Source organism: Dermacentor andersoni, chromosome 9, assembly GCF_023375885.2.
Source record: "Dermacentor andersoni chromosome 9, qqDerAnde1_hic_scaffold, whole genome shotgun sequence".
In the NCBI taxonomy this organism is placed as follows: domain Eukaryota; kingdom Metazoa; phylum Arthropoda; class Arachnida; order Ixodida; family Ixodidae; genus Dermacentor; species Dermacentor andersoni.
Window position 1 is genome coordinate 55,532,975 of NC_092822.1, and position 26,845 is coordinate 55,559,819.

Here is a 26,845-nt window from a genome sequence, read left to right on the forward strand (position 1 = left end):
ACTTATGCGTAACTTCCCTGCTGCGTTGTAGGTGTGCTTCACTCTTGACCGAAATTCTGCTATAACGCAGCAAGGGCGTTACGATAAACTGGCCTAAATACGCGTGTTATTAAAAGGACACCATCTCTGCACGTTACGAACTGAAAGTTTCTGAACTTCGGGTTAATTGACGAAAAATGCTTTTTTTAAAATGCTGCTTATTACGTTACACCGATACACAGTGGTGAAATTCAATAGATAACCAAAAGGACAAAGAACTGTCCACAATTCTCGCACATGTCCATCTATTGCATTTTTTTTTTTGTGATGGAAACTTCATGTTATTCGAATAACTCCATTTTATATGAAGATATTCTTACTTCTAATGTTCCACTGCGATGATGAATTTGGACATTTTATTGTAGTACCTGTATTTCATTTTGTATTACAAACCTTCCCTACATGCATCTATATGCTGGTGTACTTGCACTTCGTCGAAGAGGCAGGACGTGAGTCGAATGAGCTCCCGTACAACGCTTTGTAATGTGCTGAGCGCGGTTCCAATCGTGGATCCGGGACCTCAAAGAAGCGCGACGCAATGATAACGCCTTTCTGTCTTATTCACGCTTAATCGGCACCAAATTTTTTTTTTTTTGTTTCAGAATTGGGAGCAGAGGAAATAGAAATGATAAAATAGGGTTTTACATCCCAAAACCACTATATGATATTGAGGCATGCCGTAAGGAGGGGGGGGGGGGGGGGAAGGGGACTTCGGAACAATTTTGACTGACTGTCTCTGGTTCTTTAATTTGCACCCAAGTACGCTAGCGTTTTTCTTGTCTTTTTTTTGCATTTCGCCCTCGAAATGCGACCGCCGCGGCCGGAAACGAACCCATGACCTCGAGCTCAGATGCACAAACGCCATAGCCACTAAGCTAACGCGGTGAGTCGCTGCGGAACCGAAGGCTAAACGGATAGCATTTACCAGGCGCTGGCATATGCAATGGGAGAAAGCAGCACATAGAGTTGAAACACTCCGGCGCGAGCCCCTCCAAAATAAAACGAAAATAAATAAAATAAAATAAACTCGATTGAGTGCCTTCACAGGGGAAAAGGTATCGGTACTCACCTCTCTTGCTTGCCACGCTCCTCCGTGCAGGTTGTAAGCGAAGAGCTACTGCCAGCTTCGCCTTGCGTCCTGCACAGAAAACGAAAGAAATGCCATTGGGTATAATAAGAAAGCAGTCGCAGGGCAAAACGAGCTTTGGCGAGATTATGTAACGTCTCTCGAAGTGGACGGGTCTCGCTATTGCTAACATCACCAGAAAGGGGGGGGAGGATATCTTTTATCCCGAAAATCCCCAGGGAAATCACTTCCCCACAGCTTCGCATCAGCTAGCCATGAATGACAATGCTACGCGTAAATGCTTAAGAAAGAATGGCTATGCAGTGAAAATGACGCGTAGCCATGCGTTCGAGATTAACGTAATCCCCTGATAATTTTCGTTTTCTTTTCCTGAACGGATGAGATAACGAAGCTCGTTGATATTCGTACACATGAGAAGCTTCGTAACTTTTGAAATGGTCAGTGCGATTTCTGAGAACTTCTTTGTTTATAAAAAGAAATTCGGTTAAATCGAACTGCACTACATTCTAACGCGCGCGACCTCGCGGTAGGTATAGCTCAGTTGACTATAGCTTTGCCAGCTTAAAAGGTGTGCGAAATTTTTCTGACCAATATGGGCAAGAAGGTTACCATAGAAGCTGAACAGAGCAGTACGGAAATGCCGCCAAGCCTACCGTTTCCATTACATTCTGGGCTTCAGAGAGCCGGAAATACGGATTTATACGGACCATCCGGATTGCTTTCTGTTTCATACGCAGCATACAGATATTCGCCCAACTACTCTTTTCTACCATATCCTTCACTTCTTTTCGCCGTCTTCGCCTAAATGCTTTCATTTCTGCGCTGGCGCATTATTGCTCAATTCGCCGTACCTCAAATAATGTCTCGTGGCGCAACACTTCCTTTCTCAAGCATTTTTTTTTCTTCCTTTCAAGTTCTTTCTTTATTAACTTCCATCCGCTTATTTAACTGATGCAAGAGCCGGCCGCATGTACATTAAAGGAGCAATGGAACATCCCTGCCCCTTTCCATACTCATGGTTTCCCGACCACCGTAATATTATCGCCTTATTCGTTGTCATCCGAGATTAGGTTCTCGCGCGAGGACGTCACGTCGAACTCATTTTCATCATATATGCAAACCGGCTTTGACTTGATAAAGCGTTCTATATGAAGAGGGGCTGCTTCCAGTTTCCTCATACAATATACTGTGAACTTTATCTGTTTGCGCGGTTATTGCACTGCAGTAACACTCCTTCAAGATTCCTTTGATTAGAAGTGACTTGGGAAAGACCTCGCCATTGCAGCATCACCGAGCAAACTCCTCAGGCATTGCATCGTGAAGAGTGGCGCAACCGTCTACAGTTTCAGAAATCTGAGAGAAGCTTCAGGCGTAGAAGCGTTTCTTGTGAGGCGGAATTCTGCTTTCTTAGGGCGTGAGTGCTGGAACCTCGTGAGACAGTAGTACGTTAAATGCTAGTGCGTTCAGCGATGGCAGATACTGTAAGGATAGCACGAGGTAGCAGTATCGAAACCCTTTAACAAAGGTACTCGAGAAAAAAATATTCATTTTCCGTCTAAATATACAAGGCATCACGCGGAGAATGAGCACAATCAACAAAAAGAACAGTATGCATACTTGGCCGAAACTTTTTCAGTAGTAGCGGGGAACCACCAGGCAGAAAAGTGGAAGTGGGCTTCAACCCGAGCAACCTAATATCTTCGTTTGGAATTTGTACTAGCAGCTCTCGTCGCATGCCAACCAAAAGTGTATATTATTATTATTATTATTATTATTATTATTATTATTATTATTATTATTATTATTATTATTATTATTATTATTATTATTATTATTAGCTTTACGTCACGTGTGAGGCAACACTACAGCCGAAGATCGCGCATGGGTCTGTCTCCTCTGACCGTGCTTTCACGTGTCACATGTCAAATCGAGTCACGTGTCAAACTTATTCCTCAAATGACGCTTGCTAGCTGTCCTTCAGTGTTAGCCGCAGACATTTAGCCAGACACTTCGTATTCAAAACAGAAACTCGGCAAGAAAATAATTTATTTTTCTGCTATGTTGCCTGTAGGCAACACTTATCAATAAAAAGTTAAGGTAAGGTCTCTATACTCAACTAATCTGCATACTGTAGCTGTTTGTAAAAAAATGGTTGCTGGCCAATCGCGATAACGAAAATATTCTCAGCGAAGCAAGCTGCACAATGACGAGCTGTTCTTACGAACGGAGAGTTATGGGAATTCGGCCACAAGAATTTAGGATGTAAGTAATCCGAAGCGATAGGAAATGGTAGGAATGTAAGAAAGCCTATAAATAATATATATAATGTATTTAAAAAAAAGCCTATTGGGAGACATGCCATAATCGAGTGCTTTCTTCGTAAGGTCTACACAGTAAATTCACCGGCAAGGAGCTCTTAAATACGGAGTCCGTCACTTAGGCGGACACGTCCCCAAAACAAACACCGATAATTTGGTTTAGCTATGAAACACCGCTATATATAATACAGAGAACGGCTCCAAAAAAGAAAAAAAAGAAGGAAAGGAAGAAAAGAAGACGCGTAATTTTCAACGCCTCACTGAAAACCCATCGAAATCCGCCAGGCCACGAAAGGCTGCACCTACACCGCTTTCAGGTCCTAATTTCTCGCGAGAGAAGCAACGCTTGCCCACGATTTGAGAAGAGTTGAGGAAATTCGAAGAGGCATGGCGTGCAAGTTTCTATAGCTCTACTGGGTCGTTCACACCGCGTCGATTCCAGCTTCTCTCGATACGATCGTTCCGCCAAGCAGCGAAGAAACGTTGGACCAACGGCGCCAAAAAAAAAAACAAAAAACAAAAAAAAACACGCACACACATGAGTGACTTTACAGGGAGATACAACTAAGAGGAAGTGCACATAAACATTCATTATAAAACATAAAAGACTGAACAGCGGTGAACACAGTTCATTCAGCAAGACTGCGCCAACAGTTCGAACAATGAGCGCGATGTTGGTACAACGTGCGGCTGAGAGTTTCTGCAGTTCAGATGCTTCATGCCTTTCGGGAACGCTCTAGAACATAAAGTACTGAAGAAAAAGAAATATACCGAGAGAGAGAGAGAGAGAAAGAGAGAGAAATACTTCTACTTCAAGTATCCTCATTCTCAGCTCGTTTTTGTTTTTTTTAGAACAGATGCTGTTACGAAACGTTTTTTTTTTTTTTAAAGAACTTCTACGGCCTCACATTTTGTCGTTTACCAAATCAACTAAAACTTAAGCGAAAAAAAAATGATGTGAGCGCCGTTAGCGGTCGCTTCACAAAACACAACGCGCCAGGACAGGCGACAGCTATACGCCTAGATATGATGGAGAGAGTGTATTATGGGCCGTCCTTGTTCGACCGTCTCTATAGCGTGCCCAAATTTTGTGGCGATTTCTTTCGGCGTCTTCGTCCAGACGTCTCGTCCTGTCCGCACTCTTGTTATTTCGCTTACCTGGGCTCCCAAAAAAGTGTGTAGGAGGGCGGTGGCGGACAACTCAGTGACGCGCGAGCAGACAGAGGCCCAGTTTGTCGTTCAAGTATTTCGTTTTCTTCTTTTTTTTTTTCTCTCAGATATGCTGTGTTTGCGGCTGTGCCACGCGTTGTTTGCTGGAGCGCTGTGTTAGCAACGAAAGTTGCGCTCGAGACGTGTTCTCGTGTCTTTTCTAGTGTTTACGCCTGATTTTTTTCTTCCTCCAATAAGTTCACCAGACTGGTCTAGACCATGTATCACGCTATTCGGGTTTGTTTGTGACACTTCCTGTTTTTCTCTTCAACCTGTCGATCGTACTTAGTTACTTAAAGTGCACTCCGTTTCATGCCACAGTATCATTTTTTTTTTACATTTCTTTTTCAATCGCCATTTCGCTCGCCTTTCGGTCTAGAAATGAAAAAAAAAAAGAAATTGCTACAAAGGCAAAATGGGAAGAAACATGTTTCGATGTGTTCTGTTTTCTTTAGTTACCAAGATAGACTGCATGATCATATGTTTTCTCCCCTCTTATTCTCTCCCTCCACCCCCCACCCCACCCCTTAGACTGGGACCCCATTTTACTGGCACAAGAATTTGTCCACCGATGACATTATTGATGACGCCGGAAGACGGTAGCCTTCGAGGCGTTCCCGACGTTTCTCCTAGACGGTCGTTTAATGTAAACCTGCTTACAATACAAAGCGCCCCAGGATCTTTGGGAGACGTTGAAAGAAGAAAAAAAAAAACAGAATTAGAGCTCAAGTTCAGGTACAGGCGTAGTCGCGGATGTGCATGAAATATTGGGCTTCAGTGCGACGTGTTGAGGCGTTAAGAAAATGTCATCGAAAGAAAGCACGTTGAAGGCTCAAGGTAAATTATTTTTTCAGGACCAAACCCTCACGTGTGGGAACCCATATCGCCCTTTTAAGCGACGTGAGAAGCAAGCGTATCCATTACTCGATATACCCGTGTCCTCGTGAGCGCCTGTCAACTTTAATGCCCGAGCCGATACGGACCTATATGTATCCCGATACCCACACTACAAAGGTTAAAATTTTTTAAAAAATCGAGGGAGGCAAGTAAAAAAATGACACGCAGCTGACGACACCTCTAAGGCAAATGCAGCCAAAAGTTGTTTTCATATTAACAAAATACCTGCCCTGTGTTATCTCCTCTAATTTATGCCTACACGTTGTGAGCATACGGGAGTAGACGCCTTCCAAGTGCTGATAACAATGGTTCCTGCTCGCTAACAGCCCGTGTCGTATACGTGTCTACATTCGCCTTGCTCGCGCGGTCGGTTGCGTGATCTTCCTCCTGCCTTGGATTGGATTGGATTTGCTTGCCCTGTGTCGCACGCCGGTCTTGGTTGTCGCAATCGTTGTCTTTCGCACCGCAAGTGATCTTAGTTGAACGACTCGCCTCCCGGTGGTTGCTTTTCGTCGTCCGAAAGATTTCCTCGCATCCCGACGTGCTCGAAATCAACTAGCTTCAGTATAAGGATATGTTCAAATTCAAAAGCGAGCCCTCTTTTGCAATGGCCGAGAACCAGTTACCCCGTAGATTATGTCTAAGAGCGCTCGCTTTTTCAGCGGGCGAACGGGGACATTTGTAACGGCTCCAAAATAGCTTTCACCAAGGCTTCTTCCAGTGGCTCATACGAGAGCAATTTCGAAGCAGCATTGCCTCCGAGATTCACGCGGGGAAAAAAGTTACGAAGCCCCTTGCGACTGCTCATCCGCTTTTGAGATGACTTCTAGATGTTTTACACCTCCGACCGCAACTGCTCGAGCTACACCAGCAATTTAAAGGATTTTTTTCTTCTTTTCATGTTATTTCGTGTTATCGCGAGTCCATTACTGACAATTCACCTAATAAATTTCTCTTCCACAATAAGCCATTGAGAATTGTTTTGGTGGTTGTGGAACCTATCCATGACTTCACTATTGACTTCCGTAAAATTATTTGGCGCGTAGGTTTTCGTGAGAGAATTGCTCTGAGGACTTCACAGATGCTTTTAGACTTGTTTTTCTCGGGAAAAACTCAGTCAGTATTTTTTTTATCGTGAACAGAATCCTGCAGTTCTTAGGTCAGAGCTGGAAGAGAGAATTGGTTCTGACCAGTTGCGATAGCAATCATAAGGACAGTGGAGGCGACCCTCCAACCACGAACAGTTTTTACAAATAAAAAGATGCGTCAGTTAGGCCCCTGATTTTTGACTGAGAAGAAAAAAAAAAGAATTCTACTGACATGTGCATTCACTGCAATGCACGTTGCGCGACGGACCGTTTGTAATATACAGTGTGTTTCACATAATTATAACAAAACTATAACGGGGTACACCTTGAACGAATGAGACCAACAGCACATTACTTGTCATCATCTTGATTTACTCAAACTATTTCTTCGTTTTTTTGTTGTCGTTGATTTGTTTCCTTGCTTTTTTGAAAAACAATTGAAAGCTATTCGAATGCGCAAGCACGTGGTGTGGTCATTTTTTAAAATTTACTTAGCAGACTTTCGTGAGAGCCCATAACAGAAGCATCTACACGATAACGTCGTGAACACAAATTTATTAGGTGTTTCTGAGCTCTTGGAGTTTACAAATACAACTCATGCTCTAAAACGACCATTATAATTTCGCGTAAATACACGTAACTAATGAGCTTATTACAATCGCCATTCAAGAATTATCCTGAATAACTCAAGCCGACTACGCAAAATACCTCGTTGGTCTCACTCACTTAACGTGCGCCACGCTATCTTTAAAGTTGGGTTATATTGACATGAAACATGCGGTAGGCATAATGCTGAAAAGGCGCCCAACGTCATCCGCGTATATCACAGGCAAACTTCAGCCGTTTTACGCTCAAAGTCTACCCGCCCTCACGCTGCGTTCTGTATTCGCGTGTTTGCACGAGTTCAAGCTGGCTTGGGATCGATGCTTGCTCAGCCCATATATTCTGCAGACAAGAACAGTTCCACACAATCATTTTACAAAAGATTTTAGGACCAGAACTCCGCCGCATTAAGTAGCGCGCTGATCGACTTTGCCTTATCTCATCTGACCGAGACGCTCGCTCTCATACGTCGAGGACAACACCCGCTTGCCCGTCGAGAGGACAGTGCCCGCTGACAGCGCTCCCAGACGTCTCATCGCCGCACCGGCTCAATGCAGGGGCATCCGTCCCGGCGTTTCCAATAACCGTCCGTATTGATGGCGTCTGCCTCCGCGGCAAACAGAGGGAAAAAAGGTTCGTGCGGTTTCGACGCACTTTCGGCTCCGCGTGCGGTATTTCGAGCGTGTATGTACATGACAAAGCCAGAGGTATACCAGCGGTCTGTCTCCTTCCTACGTGCCTCTTTTTTTCCCTTCACTCCCTAACCTTTCGTATACGTCTCGGGAATCCCGGATTTTTTTGGTCATTTCCCTTCTGTCGCATCGTTCCATCGCCCGATCCTTGTTTTCGATTTCAAACGAGCTGCTTGTTCTTGCAGTTCTTTGTGTCTACTTGTTTTCGTTGTATTCTTTTTTTTTATGGATCAATCGACAGCAGTCATTCGACGCGGTTAGAATCACTCCTTATCCTAAAGGGATCCCCCTTTTCTGTCTCTCCCTAAATCCCCTCTCCCTTCTGTGTCCTCCCACTCGCCCACACCACCCGAGCTTTCTTTTCATCCCCCGCAGTCGTCGTTCCCTCTTTGCAGCTGCCATCCCTACAAGGACTCTACGGTTATCAAAAAAGAAAAAAAGAAATAAATGAAAGGGAACAAAGAAAGAAAGAAAGAGAGGAAAATAAAACAAGCTGAAAGGAATTTAGGAACGTACCGGTATGTCCAGCCATCTATAGTTTTTGTTGCGAGACTTGGCAGGAGGCATAACAACGTCGTCCCCTTTCTCTCTAATGCCCTCTCCCCGCCTGCTCAATTTCACTTTTATTTTCCTTAGCAGTCTTTTTTTGTATTTTCTTGCCTGTCTGTGGTGCGCATTCGTGCCTTCGCCTGCAAGCGGATTTTCACTTTGATGGCAAGTATGGATCTGCAGTTGTTGCGGCCGCGCGCGGTATATCGAGCACTCATGCTTACGCGGTGAGCTTGTTCGGCGAAAGAGATGCGACGTGGGAAAAAAAAAAAAAAGAAGTTTCAGGTGAAGCTCTCTACGCGCGCTACGCGCCCTATTTCGAACAAACTGCGCGGTCTCCCCCCCCCCCCCCTCCCTCGTTCCTTCTTTTTTTTTTTACTGGTCCTTATGTAGCTCCTCTGCGTGGTAGTTGGAAGAGGAGTGCTGCTGACAGCGAGGAAGGGGCTTACATAAATGTAAATAACGGCCCCTGCACGCTCCCCTTAGACGGCATGTTATGAATGATTTGTGGAAATGATGTACTTTGACAGGTGTCAAATTTGGCGCCATAATGGGGTAACGAAAAGGCCTCGAATAGGCCGATGGTTACGCAGAAGTTCTTGGAATCGGAAGTCATATGAACGAGGGGCCAGCAAAAAAATAAAAAATAAAAAGAAATAAACAAGAAAAAAGAGAGAAAGCTACTAATGCACTTCTAAAGTAAACGTCTTTTCAAGCATTTAATATACCGGGCAATCTATTGCCAAAATCAACATAGCTTCAATATCACAAGGGACAGGGGGTTGGGGGTGAGGGGAGAAGAGATGAAGGGCACATTGCCAATACAATACAGTTTCTTTAGCATTCGACAAGGCCTGCTTTCAAAAGCTACTGAATTTCAGCCTAAACTTTTCGAAGGGTACAGTTGATGCTGTAGAATCTTCGAGGGCGCACTAGAAGACCACGATCGCCTGCCCGCAAATAAACTGCAAGCATGGAAACAGACTGTTAGTGGCAAATGGACCGTCAGTGTGTAGTAGGGGAACAAGGGATGAGACAGTACACAAACAAATAGAGTAAGCCCAGCCAGTGCGAGAAACGAGCCGACAGGAATTCGGGAATATGGACGCCGCGCTCTGATATCCGAGAGTGTCTGTCCGTCGCCACCCCCTATCCCGGTTTGCGGTATCACGCCTGCTTGCCCTACGCGAGTCGTAAAACTTGGGGCGTCCCCTGCGACATGGACAACGTCGCGCTGTCCTAATATCTTCTTTTCCCCTCTCCTTTGGACATCCGGGCAATGCTTTCTCTCGATCGTATTTCGTCTTCCGGTTGTAAGACTCGAATATCGCTAGCAACTTTCACTCGCGTAGGAGTCGGTATACACGAGCGAGGCAGATTTCGCGAAGCTCGGGAGCATCGCAAGAAACGGGATAAAACGGAAGCGCGCGTTGATGGGCATAGTCGAGTGAGCACTTGTTTCTTCCAGGCCAACGGCCCCTCCCGCTCCCTCCCCCACCCTCTTGCTTTCGTTCTCAACCATCGTTTCTCAATTCAGCATCACTTCTTCGTCGCTGCAGTGACGCTCGACACGCCCGACTAACTCGGCCCAGAGAGCGCCAGCTGCGCGGGCAGGCCGCAGACAAGCGAAAGCAATTTGCGATCGAAGAGGGCCTTGTTATCGTCCCGCCTCACTTGCGACGCGTCCCGCGCGATACATAGCAAGGTCCAGAACGGCCTTGCCCGTCGAACACGTCTCCCTTTCAAGTGTGTCCGATGACGGATAGCGACAGGGCTGTGCGTATCGGAAAGTTTCGGCAGTTATCCTACGCTGCACGTTATCTTCGTTTAGGTAAGGCGGACGGAATGGTTCTGTGTAACGGACAGAAGCAGTCACTGTACCGTTGTTTTTCACCTCCATGCTGCGCTATGCGAAGGCCTCCTGCGATACTCGCTTCCTGCACTGCAAGTCGTCTCGCCGAAAGTGAACGCCGAAGTCAAGTTCGCTAGTCAGCGAAGGCAAAACTTCCCGCAAGAATGGACGGTCAAGCAACTCGATATGCCTTAAACGTGTCTCAGACTAGTCGGACTAGTTTCTTCGACATCAGGTGCGACGCGCCGGCAGATCATCCACTGGTGACCATAATTGATGCCAGCCAACAGGTTTTACTGGACGCATAACATGCGCCCCCCCCCCCTCCCCCCCGCCAAAGAAAAAGAAAATCCACGATGCCACGAGTACACAGCCCAGAGTTCAAACTCTGCACTAGTTTAAGTGAACTACACGGTGGCGGTTATAAATTTTAAGCGCCACGCCCTATAAGAGCAGACATTCATAATTGTCGGTGAAGTCGCGCCCCGTAAATTCTCGTGGCCGTCTGTAAAAGGGAACGCGATAAGGGTACAACATTGCTGCATCCCTAGTAAAAAAGAAGCCCCTTTCTTAAAGAAACGTGGTTGAACGCGAAGCTTTCCCCCAATGCAAACTGAATCAGAGCCCCAAGCCAACGACCACGCAACGAACCCAAGAAATGCTGAGCGACCTGATGCTATGCATATGTGACTTGATTGCTTGTTTAGAATAGTGTGTTTTGAACGTTGAACTTGAACGAAGACACATTTCGTTAGGTTGCATAGCTGTTATTTTAGATCATGTATCCTTTGATTACACGCACGCACCAACACTTTCGTCGACGACTCTACACTTGCACAGTATTGCCTTGTGAACGCTGTGGTAGACTGTCAGAGGCTGTGCCATCGTAACGTGACACAGCCTGCTTGCAAACGGGAGATGAATGCAGGAACGGTGCTGCGTTGCGGGTCTCTGTAGCGTCTTCAGTTTCAACGAGTAGCGATCTAGCATGAAACTCTCGATCTATTTGCCGTGCTCTTTCACCACATGGATATTAAAGACACCGCTCGCGAGGATCGGCGTACTATGTGGTTTTAAGGATTTCATCGTTTCTGCCAGGAACGTTTTCACGTCATAACGAGGCGTCTTTGGTCGGATGTACATGCTGACGATCACTAGACCAGTAGGCATCTCGACTGCACAAGCGTCTCCCACATGGCTTTTGCATGCCGTTGCCGATACATGGGATCGGCCTTACGTCCACGATCGCGCTAGCGCTTGCGTACGACAGCCTCTTCTGCCATGCGCTGCAGTCGCGGCCTACCCATGGTAACGGCCGGGAATGCATTGCGTGACGCGCGCAATGCAATGCAGATATATACAGTTCGTCTGGGCAGCGTGGTGTTCAACCATCTCTATTTAAGAAGGGGCTCTGATTTTTTTTTCCCGATCTTCTAAGACGAGCCCGCGTTCATGCGTACTTACTGTCCCCGACAAGCAGGGAAGTTCAATTAATCGCGATAGTGGTGGTGTCCTGCCTAACAGACGCAACTTGCGCTTCCAGTGAACTTTGTGCGCATGCGCTGCTCTTGCTGAGCTCGTCGCTTCGCGCTGGTATCAGGCACTACACGGTCGGCCTGCAGTTGACGCTGGCGCGCTCCTACGAATGTAAACTTTACTGCCCTACGCCGATGTGTAAGTTGGATTTCCTGCAGCGCGTTTTCGGCGCCCACAGACGAATCGGTGAGACATAGAAAGCTTCGCTTTAAACACGCAAAGAAAAAAAACGAGGGCGTTCATTCTAGTTTTGATATCGAGTCAGCTGGAAGGTAGGAATCCCGCCTTAAAGAACAACCCTAACTTTTATTGACACGCCGAGCGAGTACGCGCTTATTCCCACGCCCCCTAGCGTCACGACTCGCCCACACCACGTTCTCAGATGAGTAGTAGTCGCACGAAGCCAAGCCGAGTCCCGCAGAGAGACATGCAATAAAACGAAAGCGACGGAAACTTTCCCAGCTTTGCTCGCCGGCGCAATTCGTGCCCTGGGGCCACACCAGGGCCGTAGTAAAGTTGTATGTACGGATATAATATGGGAACCGACGACGCCGGGCGTGAACCCACCGAAACGAGCCCGGGACGGCCGAAGAAAACGAAATAATGATGAGCCTTTTCACTGGAAGGCGTGACAACCGCCGGCGGAATATTCATGAGGATTACATTATTCAACACCAGCGGGCGACCGCCGTCTTTCACTGCTGGGAAGGACGGGCTTCCTCCTCGGGAGAATTCGATTCCTTGGAGCTTGAACCGGGGAATAATACTTGGCTGAGTTGTGATGCGAATAGACGAGCTGAAGGAGTGACAAAGTTCTAGCGGCGGATCGACATTTTATTCTCCGCGCTCGCGTATACTAAAGCGAGTGTTCATTTTCTTTTTACTTCTCTGCAGTTTTTCACACGCCCGAAAAACTAGGGAGACCGGGAAACCCTGCCAGAGAGGACGTGTAACTCTTTTCCGGGGACTTCATCTGCCAACGCGCAAGCGTCACACCGCGCCCGCTGAAATATTTTAGCTCCAAAGCATCGAGGAACTCCTCACCGCAAAGTATACGTCGTGGGATGGTATATGAAGACTATAATGAAGTCTCCTCCCGCTGAATTGCAAGAAAATGCCTGAACTTAGGCTATACTCGAAACTTACTTTGCAGCTCATTTTTGGCACCGCTACTGCGCAAAGATTTACGTAAGCGATTGGCAGTAGTTTACCATCAGTACGCTGTCGCCAACGAAAAATCGGCTTTTTCTGTCATCCATCAATTGTGATATCTAACTACGTCTAACGAATAGGAATTAGACGAAATTACGGTCTCTTCGGGCAACCTGACCTGTCGCTTTCAAGCCTCAGTTTCCAAACTTGCAACAGAACTCGGTAGCCCGCTCCGGTATCGCAGTGGCTATGGGCGTTGCGCTGCTGAAAACAAGGTCGTGGGTTCGACCCCGACCTCAGCGGCCGCATTCAGAATCAAGTAGGGTGCAAAAAACGATCGTGTACTATGCATTGAGTGGATGGTAAAGAAGCCCAGCTAGGCGGACAAAAATGATCCAGAGTCCCAACTACGATGTGTCTTATAATGAGATATTGGTTTTGACAAGGTAATACCCTCAGAGTTAACTTCGTTAAACAGTGTTAAGAAAATGGGATGCATCGAAGTTGTATTTTGTGTGTGCCTCATTCCTGTTCCGTTCTGTTTTAAGCACGCTGGTGCGAACTTTGCATAGAATTCCCAGCCCTCTCGGATGCACGCTCTATTAAGCCAGGACCCCGCCTGACTCTCATTATATCAGCATCATAAGCAGAGCACAGTTGCAGTTAACGCTACGCCTTTGTGCTAAAGTCTTCATTGATGAAGATACAAGCAACCAACCTGCCCACACGTGGTTGCTCCTTTTAAGTGGGCAATTTCATTCGACCAATGGAGCGGGATTATCGTGAGATTGAGATGAAGCAGTCGACTCTGTCGAAACGTTTCCATAAGCAGTTGAATAGTGGCATGCGGATTCCGCGTGACTGCACGATTGTGGTCCCCATGAACATCTAAGGAATTATTAGAGTGAGTACCCAGCCACTTTAGCCAGTTCCTCGGCCATTCCTGCTCTAAGCCATTGCTTGAGAAATAACACCTCACAGTTGCCATCCCAGTCGACATTGAAAGCATTTAGTAGCAAAATTCACATTCCCTACGCGCGATAGGGAACTTCACCGAGAACGTTAACGAACCGCAGTGCGTGCTTTCGTCGAAAGGTAGCACTGCCTTCGAGACCTAGAAGTCTATTTGACGCACTCTAGTTGAAGGGCGTCTAGCAATACAAATAGGAGGCTAGTGTATCAATACGGTTGTCAGCTTCCCCTACGCGGCCCAAGAAAGCGGTTGAAATCCATCGAGGACCTTCACCCAAGCTAGAGAAATGGAAATGAGTGCTAGAGCAGTCAAGATTGCGCAGTACTTATGAGCGTCCGCCAGCTTAGCGATAGGTATGTGAAATTCGAAACGTGGGCTAAGAACATTACAAACGACTAGAAGATGTGGTAACCTTGCGAATGACGTTCAATTCCAACGGATTCAGCAACTAGCGCACCGCCCAGTTATAGGACATTGCGGAGTAGGCAGAAAGCACAGAACAGCGGTGGTCGCGAGACGCCGCAAGTTGGAGATTAGACAAAACAAGAGAGAGAAAAGAAAAATGGCGGGAATGAATTGAAGAAAGCGACCAGGACATCGCCTTATATATACGGCTCGACAGACGGCGTCAGGGGAAGAAGGAGATAACAAAGAGGGAGAAAAAACGCTGACGCCTTCGGAATAGCAATTCCTCTTCCCTTCTCTCCCTTATTCACCTCGGTGTCCCCTATACACGAGATCTCTCGCCCCCGCGAACTTTTGTCGTTGTTGCCGTCGGGTCGGCGAGTTGAACAACCCGAAGCAAAAAAAAGGAATTCGTTTCGCGCCAGCCAAGCACTCGTATTGCCCTTTTATTTCCTTTCTTTATTTCCTTCTTTCTTGAAACTATCCTTGAGGCCAGGTCGCATTCCTTCCCGCCTCCGCGCCGTGGCATGAAAGAAGCAAGCAGTTTTGTCACCGAGGCAAACAGCGTCTCTTCATTTTTCTGCATCGTTTCTCCTCTCTTTCCCGGCTCCCTACCCAAACTGCGGCCCGCCTCTCCCCACCGCAATCTCTACGCCGACGCTCTTTTCGCTTCTTTATTTCTTCTTGCATCCTCAATTTACTCCCTTCTTAGGCTGCAGCGCAGGTTCCTCGAGCAACACTTCTTAGCCCCCCCCCCCCCCCCTTCCCCCCCAAAAATTCCCCTTCCCCGTCCCCCGTTTCCCTCACCGCGTTCTCCTCACAAACCTCCGTATAACCTGCCCTTTCCCCAATTCCTTCCTGCGGCGGGAACTTTGCCCCCGTGTTGCCGCTTGTAACATTATTTTTCTACTCCCTCCTGGATTCTGCCTTCTCGCTCACGGCTTGCCGCACTCCATACTCGCGACCTCTAGACGACAATAAATCAGCGGGCCGCCACTCTACCCGTCTTTTTTTTTTATTTCTTCCTGTTTTATTTGCTCATATGTGTCTCTTTACGAGCGTGCGCTACACTCTGAGTTCTGTGCAGTTAAGCTGGTGAGTGTCGCTGCAGCGGTGATGCCAGACATGGGTCGAAATACTGTCCTGTTGAGAAGACGTCGTCGCAGGTTTATGGAGCTATGAAACAGCGACGGGCATGGAGACCAGTAGCAGAAGGCTGGCTTTTAAGGAATGATTTATGCGAAAGCTAGAAAGACAAGTGCATATCGTCAGTTTCGAAAGAGCGTCGCCAACTGCGACGGCTCAACTGGCGTTGAGGAAACTGGCGTGGGGCGTTGTGGCGGCGCTGCGGTCGGCAACACTATTTTTAATTGAGAGCATGGATAGATGGATGGATGTTATGAGCATTCCCTTGGGAACGGGGTGGCGGATTGCGCCACCAAGCTTTTGCTATTATACTGCCGAATGTACAACCTAGGTTCAAAAAATGAAAAAAAAAAACACTATAACTTCCACAACCAAATTTTCTGACCCCCTATTGCGAACTACATTTTTTGTCCTTTCCATACTTTTCTTCCAACAATCTTCCAATCGCATCTTACTAATCTCCCCCCTACTGCGGACTTGTTTACTTTTCCACTGCTTTCGCTAAACCAAAGGGCTTCAAGGAGGCCAGTGGTGCCTTAATCGACCGCTGGGCAGACGTCTTCACATTCTATTAAAACGTGCTCCATCGTTTCCCTAGCTTTACCGCAGCAAGCACATGCTTCTTCTTCCTTCTTATATCTCGCTTTATGGAAGACGCCACCCCAGCGCCCTCTGGTCCTTCTATGCTGCCCGAACAAGACAGTGGCCATAATGGTAGCGGAACCACCAGGTCTTACGTCGACCGACTCCGGCAGTAATCAAAGCTAAATGTTCAGCTTCTTGTGATTATTTTTGAACAGACAGTACATTCACGACTCTCGAATAGAATGATTTCACACCTCACGTACGAAAAGATGTCACATCTGGAATGTTTACCCAAGCTCGCTCGAGACAAAACATGCAAGGAACGCGGAAAACAGATCACATTTGAAAACTGTAGTTAATCTTCAGACGGGCTCTTGAATAGAGTGCACGATTGAGAATATGTAATTTCTTGAGATTTAGCTTGCGTCTGATGTTCAGACATAGCTGTAAAGCTGTAATACTCCGCCTTTTGTGTCTGTACATATAATTAGGCAGTTACTTGAGGAACGAGACCTTGTGGCCGTTATAGCGATGAATCATCGCTATATTACATGCCCCACCACATTGCAGATGTGTTTATTCACACTTCATGGCGATGGCATGGCGCGCAAGCATGAAGCCAAACTACGCAATACTCAAGAATAGCACAGTCGGAGAAATTATTATTTGCTTCGTGATCGGAATCGACTAGCTTACTTTTTGCCTCATCAAATGGTTCAGGCCGTGAAGACAGGATATGGGCAATGGCCATACATTTGTTACAAGATATATCTACAAATTAAACAGAAGCTGTCTCTCGATATTTTATCTGGTGTTGACTAAACAATTAAGAATGCATACATTTCACGTTTCCCTCGCATTTCACAAGAGCGTAATTGGCGAACACTCCGAATCGCTCGGCATAGGTTTCCCCCCGCGCAGCACAAACGTGACGCATGGTTTCTTACCTTGACGCATGGTTTCTTACCTGAACTACGACTCAAGTATCCGGCATCCCGTCAAAGAACCTGTGGTATCCGACTTGTCAAGTAAGCCAACTCCTAATGCCACCATCTACAGTCTCCCCACACAGCACTGACATGGGTGGTTGACTCAGAGACAAGGGTACGAGTCGATCGTTATCCAGTAGATCTGCAGCGTCCGTCGACATTGCCAGTCGCCGAAAAGAAGCCCGTCTTCAGCTATACTACCGCGTACTATAACATGCTCTAGCATTCTGCTACCCATTTCTATCCAGTGATACCAGCGCAGCAGTCAAACACGCATCCTCTCAGACACAGCAGCAAGGTTAATCAACCCTTCGCCGCTTTCCCATATAGCAACGTCATCCGCTTCGTATCTTTGATGTCTTTTGTCTCACGTCCTGGTCCTCTTCTTCGCGTCCATCGTCTTGTCCTCGCACAACGTAATTCCTACGCAGTGCGCAAGCTGCATATACCGTTAGCGAAACCTAATATTTCACCGTTTGGCACGAAAACGGGAAAAGCCAGCACGTAACGATAAATCTGCGACGACATCGCACGCACGTACGCACACGCGCAGAAGCACTAGAAGAACGGGTGCTCGCCGAGAAAAATAAAAAATGAGGGAACCATCCATCTTTCGGCGCTCCGTTAACGTCGGTCGAATCGCGATTCTCATCGGAAGCGAGAATCATGCCGGCTTCATCCAGTCTCTTCTCCCCTTTAGCGAGCTGCGACGCTGACTGCGTCGGCCTTAAGCACCGATCACAGCCTCGGTTGTCTCCGTGCAGTCGTCCGCTCCGTGGCGCCGCAGTTCCCGCCATCGAACCACCAACGGCCGAATTCGACACACGCAGACACACACACACACAGCCGCTCACTCAAGCTATACGTGTACCCCAATGGTTCCCCGGAGAGGCATTCCGGTCGCACTGCCGCCCGACCAACGACTGAACCCGGGTGTTGTATGTGGACACGTGAGACTCGAGCGGAAGGGAGGGGACGGGGAAGGGGGGGGGGGGGGGGCGTTGAAATCGGGCCCGAATTCCTTTAAGAGAGCGAGGGGGGTGGGGAGGGGCTTCGCATTGCGCGAGAAAGGGCGCTACGACTCCGGACAAGAGATGGTCGCTCCGTCTTTGGGTTCCTTTCAACCACCTGGCAGCCGCTTCTCTTGTGTTGTCGGTTGCTGGCGATTGTCGGTGCTGAAAGACGCCGAGGTGGCTGCGGGCCCTGCTGGGAAGCCAGGACGTTGGGTCGCAAAGAGGGTTCGACGACGGTCGCTTTACATGCATGTCCGGCAGCTGAAAACGGCGCCCGTCCGTGCCCTGTCCGGTTCTTGTGGGAACCACGTGCGACGCTGCTTCGACCAAGCTCTCTGCTTTTCGTATCGTTAAGCCTTCTCGCACATGCAAAGATCGTCGTAAAGTAACCTAAAGCAGTCATAATTAAACTGAAAGAGCGTGCAGATCTAAGGCACTAGTTGGAATCTACGTGAACCGAATCGTTAGTAAAGCGGATAATGAAATGCTAAGCAACTAATGACAATGCGTACACAATTGATCCTGCGCAACGTTCAATTTCTTGCAATGCTCATGTCCATCCAATATGTTCGCCACCGTGGCGTAATGCAATATTTGTGCTTATGCAACAGGCCATTCACGAGTTATGCCGCAATACATACCAAATCAGATGGATGCACAATGCATGGCGAACGAATGCCCGTGCACTAGTGTCAGTCATGACGTTGGTTGTGCGGGCGCGAAAAGAGAACGACGCATCGCACTAGTCAGGGCCAGGAGAGCTGCGTAGCCGCGCGATAGAACGAGCGTCAGGATCTCGAACGGGAGTTCACCCATCGGTGGTTTCCGAGCTCACGGCCAGGGACCTTGTGGCCTGCAGCTGTCACAGCGGCCTTGCGTTCTGTCTTACGCGCAATGTTGGTGGTTCTACGTGCTACCGGCCTGTTGTACGTACCCAGCGACCATGGGTGGGTGGCCCTCTTACGCCTTGTTATAGCTGAGATCGGCGGCCTGGTATCCTGCGAGCCTCGGTCTAAGGGCAGCCCGTGCGGCACGGACTGCCCTTGGAGAAGAGGTGAGAGCCCGAGACCACGTGACCCAGACGTGGATACGGACCACGGCGACTATCGGTACAACCAGCCACGCCTCCTCAACGGCCACTTCGACTATCCGGGTTCGACAGTGGGCGAATAGGATGGATGGTGCATACATGAACGAGCGCCTGACTGTTTAGTCATGGAAATGTAGTTCTCTATAGTTTCGTCTCTATGTTGTGCCATCGGAAAGTCACCCTGAATGCAGTGAGTGTTGCGCGTGCGAGTTCTTTGGCTGCCAAGTCGTTTTCTTTTTTTTTTTTTCACGATCCTAGGTCACATACCACGTCAGTATCTCTGAGCAGCTCGAAATGTAACAACATGTAACAATATGTACAATATGTCTCTCCCCCCTATTAGCACAATCCACAATCTTCTCTTGCACTTTCTCTTTCATTGAGACGGATCTTCTCGTTTTAACAAGAGGTGTCGACGTCACAGACGGAAGTTATGTACTCCTCCAAAAGTAGCTTACGCCGCAGTTTACGCCCCGATTGGAATGCACGGCAAATCTACCGCACAATAGGACTTGCGCGTGTGTTTCGTACGTCGAAAGCCTTTTATCCTATATGACAGGTTTCTGCAGAACGCTCTCCTCGGTATTCCCTGGCATGTTGCGTGATCACGATGAACCACTACCACCACGTGAGGCCGGCGGTTGAGAATGCTCCAAATCTGCCGCCATGGCCATGAGTGACGCTGGGATAATCTGGCCATCCCAGGGGTAATCTTTTATGCGTACACAAATACCCAAGAAAGTGAAGGAGATGATAGCCGCCTTCGTAGCCTAATTCGTAAGGCACCTCGCGTGTAACGCGGTAGATGTGCGCGGGTCCGACTACCGCAGAAGAACGATCACGTACTGTGCGAAATATAATAAGCGGGAAGAAAGATAGGACGGAGCTATCGCGTATTTCTTTCCATCCTCGTCACTGTATCTTGCGCAGCACGCTATTAGAACAGTATGAACAGACTACTACACGACAGACTACATCTCCTACCACCTGCGGCTAGGTCTCCTTTAGTACACGCTGACTTCCGTTTTCCCCATTATTTCTGCACTTTAATTAAACGCGGCAGTTTGTGCCACTGGCAGCAATTCAGCCGGTAGCACAAACTGATGATTACGAGAAAGATGACGATGATGTGGCGCGCAGTGTTAAACGCCCCGTGCATTGTCGTATATAAGCAATGCACATATACAAATAGAAAAACAACAACAACGACATCAAAAAAAGAAAGAAACTGGCGCCTCTCAAACCGCACAATGTCGGGGTCTGCCGGACGGACCTGCGCGCAACATATCGTTCTCCGTTGTCTGCGCGCAAGGCCGGTGTGCAAGGCGCGCACTGCGGGAGATCGCTGATGCGACGTCATTGTTGGGCCGGGTTAGACGGGCCGCGAGGGAAGGAACAGGGAGGCCGTAGGTACACGGTCGTCCCTATTGCAAACACACACAAACACATATTGCATACACACGCAGACTGAGACTGCGCGCCAGTTGTAGGCTATATATATATACGTATGCGCATATATCCCCTGTCGAAGATACGCCGCGCTGTCCCGTTTCACCACATGCGGCCCGGAGAAGGGACTTATAGGGGAAGAAACGAAGAAGTAGAAAAAGGGTAACCGAAGAAAATGAGGAACAATGCGAACAAGAAAAAAAAAAAAAGAAAACGAAAGAAACGTGGGGTGAGGGGGGGGCTTCGGTTTCACTCCCCTGCGCTCGACAACGGGGATGAACGCGCGCATTGTCCGGCGCAGGCCGGCGGTCACCAATGCCGGGTATTCTCAATGGAGAACGCTGAGCGCGGCTGCCGTGAACACGAGGCCGGAGGGGCAAGAGTGCAAAGGGAGGCGACAGGAGGGACCTGCGGATTCATATATCGTACGCACTCGCGCATTAGACGCGTTCCTAGAGTTACATTGTAATAAGACATAGCAAGTTAAGCCATATATATAGCTTAACTTGCTAACTAGCGTGCCGTTACCAGCGTGCCCTAGCGGCTACAATGCAGCCGCTAGGTCACGGGCCTCTTCTAAGCTTTCCTTCCTCCATGTAAGGAGGTTAGCCGCGGCAGTGAACATGCTGCCCTGACGTCATTCTAGGCGCCATATTGGAGAACCGTTACGCTGAGAAGCTGAGTCCGTAACGTCCCGCGCAAAGTATGTATTGGTGGATTACATCCCTGAAGTATTAGAACCGTCACACTTAAAAGTGAGATGAGCACCTGTACATGGAAGGGCTGTACGTTTTAGGAATCGCATTCTTGAAGCCTGCGCGTTTTGTACTCGCTGGGGTTATCGGTCTGGCTTGTCACTTTCTCGCATGCTGTGGGAGTAAGACAAGTAGGTTGTGTTGGGTGAATAGATGTTAAATGCTAAATAGAAAAAGAAGAAAAAAAGAAAACACCATGGCTTCGCGTTTTTATTTAAGCCCAATACTGCGTGGGCATTTTCGGCTCAAACACCGAAACAAACTTGAAAAAAAAAGAAATGTGGAGGGACTGCTCTAAGCTTCATCCAAAGCGGAAGTAGCTATGGATGACTACGACAACAACGACGTCGAAAATGACGACGGCAACAACACAGAGTTAACGGCACGACGACGGTGACAACTGACGACGTCTCAAACATCGCCTCATCGCCAGACATCGACATCATCCTCGGCAACAACGCGTAGCTCTTTTTTCTTTTCTCGTACCTTGTGCCAGGTAAAGCATCGTGACCATAGACACTACGACGAAACCTAACGCAGTAACTACTCAATTTGCTTGAAAGAAGGAAAGAAAGAAAGAAAGAAAGAAAGAAAGAAAGAAAGGAAGGAAGAAAGGAAGGAAGGAAGGAAGGAAGGAAGGAAGGAATGAAGATAGCGATGGGGATACGGCTACTGCGCGAATCCATACGGTACGTCGCATTGCCGCCGCGTCCCCCGCATTTCGCGAGAGATTCGCCACAAAAGCTGCGCGGCCCGCCGGTCTGCTCCTCGTCCATTCGTTGGCCTTGCCGGCCGATCACTGGGCAGCACAGACGCGCAGAAACGACAACAGAGAGCACGCGCGGAGGAGAGCTGCTGCTGCGCTGCAAGGAACCGAGACGAGAGCTGGAGAAAATGAGGTTTGATAACGTATAGGGCCGGTTAGGTGGGCGGATGAATAGCGCGACGCGTATGAAAAGGTATATATGCTCCGAGAACGGTACGCGGGAATCCGGCGGAGGGACCGCCGATGCTCCGCGCTAGGGTTAGCGAGCAAACTTAACCGAGTTACGTACGCCCTATAGCGAAAGTATTCGCGGACCACTGGTTGGGGCGAAAAAAATAGAAGGAAAACGAATTGCTTCGCAATACGGAGACGCGCCAGCTGAAATTGACGAGTGCGGTCAGAAAAGTTCGCAACGCTAAGCTTAGATTGCAGTACACAAGTGCAGTCCTCAATTTGAATTCAAAGCTGGAGCATGAGATCGGCTTTGTCGTCCAATCGCCGGTTCGCGAAATTATAAGGGGGGGGGGGGGGGGGATTAGGTAAGGGAATAGCGCTACCCTCACGACGCATGCTCTACACGCGGTTGATTTTCTGTGGGTGAGTCTTGCTACATTAACGCATGTTATCTGGCGAGTTTAAAGGGACACTAAGGAGAAACACTAAATGCAACCCAGCCAGTATTCTTTCAAAACTATACTTTCTTTCATTTTAAGGACAGCACATTGATAGTCAGAAGAAAAAATGAGCGCCGAACTTCCATTCCTTAAGCTTTCCGCCAGAATACAAGCGCCGGTGTGCTCCAGTGTGACGTCATATGCGCGCGCCTCATAATCATATCGTGGTTCTGGCCCGTAAAACCCCGGAATGTATTTTAATTTAACGTCGCAGATTTGAAAGTAAGTTTTCGTATTTGGGCCAACTGTGATTCAGTGAAAGTTCTTGAAGTTTCCTAAATTCCATATTTTGGTTATCTTATAGGAAACGGAGTATTCCATCTTAAGCAGATAAAAAAAAAAAAGTCAAAATACAGGCCCTAGCAGATACTGTCACAATCCTTCACGCCAAGGCGAGCTGGTTCGAGAACTTCACGGTGGCGTCGCTACTTGCGTTTCCTTCTTACACTATTTGCTGGCCTACCGAACCTCAAATAACAATAATAGTGGCTTCTATCGGTATAAGAGAACGATAATTTACTAATACTTCATAAATATTTAGACGACATTAGTGTCGCTTTAGCATGCGTATATTGTTTGTTTACGCTACACGGTCAGCAAAGCCCGAGAAGGCTCGCGAAAAAGAAAAAAGAAAAGAAAGGCCTGGCTTTATAGAGGGAGGGGTCTTATGCGATGCGGCAAGCGTGGTATGCGGTGCACCCTGCGGCATGTCCGGAGCGTGGTTTTGACCGGCTGTCACGCCCTGTGAAAGCACGCGATTACGCAACCTACGCTGCAGCTGCCACCGTCGACGTTGCCCGTACAGTGAGAGAGATCGCTAATCTCCCAAACGCCACCCACGCTGAAAATAAAAAAAAGAGAGAGGGGCTGGGGGGCTCGCCTAATCCTCGGAGCGCATACCGAAATCCTGAGCACTCTATAAGCGAGCATCGCGAGGAACGCGTTCAGAGACGCGTCTATGGCGCAAACGCTTGCAGAGAGACAGAGCTTTAATCCATCGCGTTTAGTTTGACGCGAAGTTCACCGGCAGATGCCCAGCCAAGCACACGCACAAGTTTTGTTCTGATTTCGACTTAAAGATACAGACTAGGAAATAACCAATAACAAGTAAATAAGAGGGCCCAAGTTCACAAAAACGGTCTCCGGTCCACGCAGCGAAGGTGAACGGACAGCGAAGCTGCAAACGACCCTTGAAAGATTACCCATTGCGACGTACGTTGAAATTATTCAAGTGGCGACACTCATATACACCTAACCTAATTATTAGCCTAACAAGTTTCGACGGCCTGCGACTCGGCTTGCGTCGCTACTTCGTGCACCTACAAAGAGTGGACCAGGGAGAAGAGTAATTCGCCGTGCGTCGTATGCACGCTGCTCTTCAGGAGTCCTCATTATGCGTGGCCCTCCCAGGGCACTGTCGCAACGCAAATCAATTGCTATAGGCAGGTCCTTCTTTTACGTGCGAAAGTGTCGTGACGTCACTCCTTGCTTCGTATGCTGCTGCAGTCAAGCTGCCATCGCCGCGGCAGCTAGCGCAGCCTTTACCGGGAAACTTCTGCGGGGAGCGCTACGTGCTTCGCATTGCACGTAGGCGCAGGAGCGCCTCATCATCGATTATGTGCTTCGGATATGCTTGTTTTGAGCTCGCTCTTTATTGAAGCGTACGCTGTTCTAGCTGTATGTTGTGCGCATGATTCCAAAGAATGTACAGACTGTTCGCTTCACTTTGCTGAGTGCTTGTATAGCCTCTCCCTTACGGGGATATGAGCGATTGCATTTAGAGGAATGAGCCATAGATGATGATAGTTTTCTGTTGACGTTACGCCACGGAGAAATGCCGGGATCCTAGCCATAGACAGCGTAGCTGTAAGATCTCTTACGATAGAATGGTTCCTAGGAGAAAATTTCAGATAATCCTGCTGCTGCACTTACGATTAACGAAGGCGGCCTGGCAGTAGCAAAGAACACTTACAAACGTAAATCTTTGTCAATTTGGCTTCAGCGCAATTATTCAGTAGCGCTGTAGTTAATACAGTAGCGCTGCTTACCACATTTACGCGAACGGTCTTGTTTGCTTTTCTCGATGCCTGACACTTCCTGCGAAACCCTACTGGAAGCATTGTGCCAGAAGGCTTTATCTCTGTGACGGCCGAACGTTTCATCCCTTACATAGAAGCCTCTTCATGTTTTTTTCTTTGCCCGCGAGTCTAACCGGCATAAGTATTGAAAAGAGGCTTTCAGCAGGAACTAATATTTCTTTATATAAAGTCAGGATGGAGGCTTCCCCCGTAGAAACACTAAAGTATGCCGTGTGTGTGAGCGCTCAGAATCGGATTTCGTTATTTTAACTCTCTTCAAGGAAATCTTCAGCGCTTCCGAAAGGCTGCGTAAGCGTGTTGTACTCGAATGTGTTATACCCTCGCCGTCGCCATTCCACGACAACTACGTGTATTGAATCCGGCATCCTTGAGACACATGGCGTCAACACCATTTCTCATTTCTTCTTTGTGATAAGAACACTAAATTTTTTAGCAAAGTGCTAAACAATGTAAAAGTGCTGATTTACACGTACTGTTGCTGCCCTTTGGAAGCAATAGACACCAAGAGGGTTAAAGATTTGAATTCGACCAAGAATTGAAATGAATGAATGAATGAATGAATGAATGAGAACTACGAAACAAGAAATTGAATGCAACAGAACAAAAATGACTTAGGCTGCATCGGAATGTCGTACGTCGGTGCAAAGAAGCTCGCCAGAGAAGTACTAGGAATTAAAAAAAGAAATTACAGAATGGCGCAAAAAAGATATCGGGCATGACGCGGTCCACCTGAACACCGCTCGACATGCTGGAAAGCACTAAACAATGTAGAAAATAAAAATAAAAGATAAGCCGACCGAACAAAAGAGAACGCTCACGGACCCTTAAAAAGCAGCCCAGGGGGAATTTTCTCGGCAGAGAATAATGAATAAAGCAAGAACGAGAAGAGAGCAGCAGCAGCAAGAAAACATCGTCATCCGTGTCCCGCCAGAGAAGAAGCTCCTGCTCGTGACTCGGTATTAATTACGCAACCATCATACGCATAGTCTCTAATTACCGGCTCCCTCCAGGGTTCGTAGCGTTTCGTGCTTCCGACGCGATCAGCAGAACCAAACCTCCGGGAAGGTTAAAGTCCGCGAGTATGTGTGCGGGAGGGGTTGGGTGAGGGGACAGGGGGCGACGGAGAGACGTACGGAGAGCTAGAAAGGAACGGGAGGAAAAAAGAGAAAGAAAGGTTGAGGGGAAAGTCTTTATGAAGACGTCAGAAACAAAACCCGCTGTCGGGCATTACTTCCCGATTTTCTCCGTTTCTTCCTTTCCTTTCTTTCCTCCTTTTTCCCTTTCTTATTTTCCATCTGTTCTCGCGGGCGCGCACGAGGGTCTTTCCTAATGAAAGAATAACACACCGGCGCTGTGAACAGAGCATATAGTACAGAGAGGCAGCGAATACGGCGAGTGAATGGACAAATAATGCACAGGCAAAACGAAAGAACGGAATGGAAACGAAGAAACCCGCTCTCATTGCGCGGAAAGACAGCCACTATCTCGCAACTCTCTCTTCCCCGGCTCTTGTATGGAACGTGCATACGCCATTATATATATATATATATATATATATATATATATATATATATATATATATATATATATATATATATATATATATATATATACATATATATATAGAAAGAGAGAGAGAGACAGAGAGAGAGAGAGAGTATCCGGACTTACGCGGCGACGACGACTATAGCGTGTTGTACACGCCACTTCTCGGCCGGTCATAGAAAGACAGAAACAAAAGAAGAAAGATTTATTCGCTCTTTCCAGCGTGTTTTCCTTTCATTAGCAGAGGTGGTTCCGTGCGCGGCCCGGGCTGGCGTCTCCGCTAGAGCTCCGAGAAGATGTCACTGCTCACCCGTCGTGTGCGAAAAAACAAACA

The 26,845-nt window shown here is 47.8% G+C and overlaps 1 protein-coding gene across 1 annotated transcript in view; it reads right to left on the reverse strand.

The window, feature by feature from the left end:
* LOC129384038 (uncharacterized) overlaps positions 1-26,845 on the reverse strand; it is a 178,545-nt gene that overhangs the window by 78,350 nt on the left and 73,350 nt on the right. Inside the window, exon 2 of the mRNA XM_055069107.1 lies at positions 1,109-1,177. Coding sequence (XP_054925082.1) covers positions 1,109-1,177 — 69 coding nt within the window. The remainder of the gene's footprint in view (positions 1-1,108; positions 1,178-26,845) is intronic.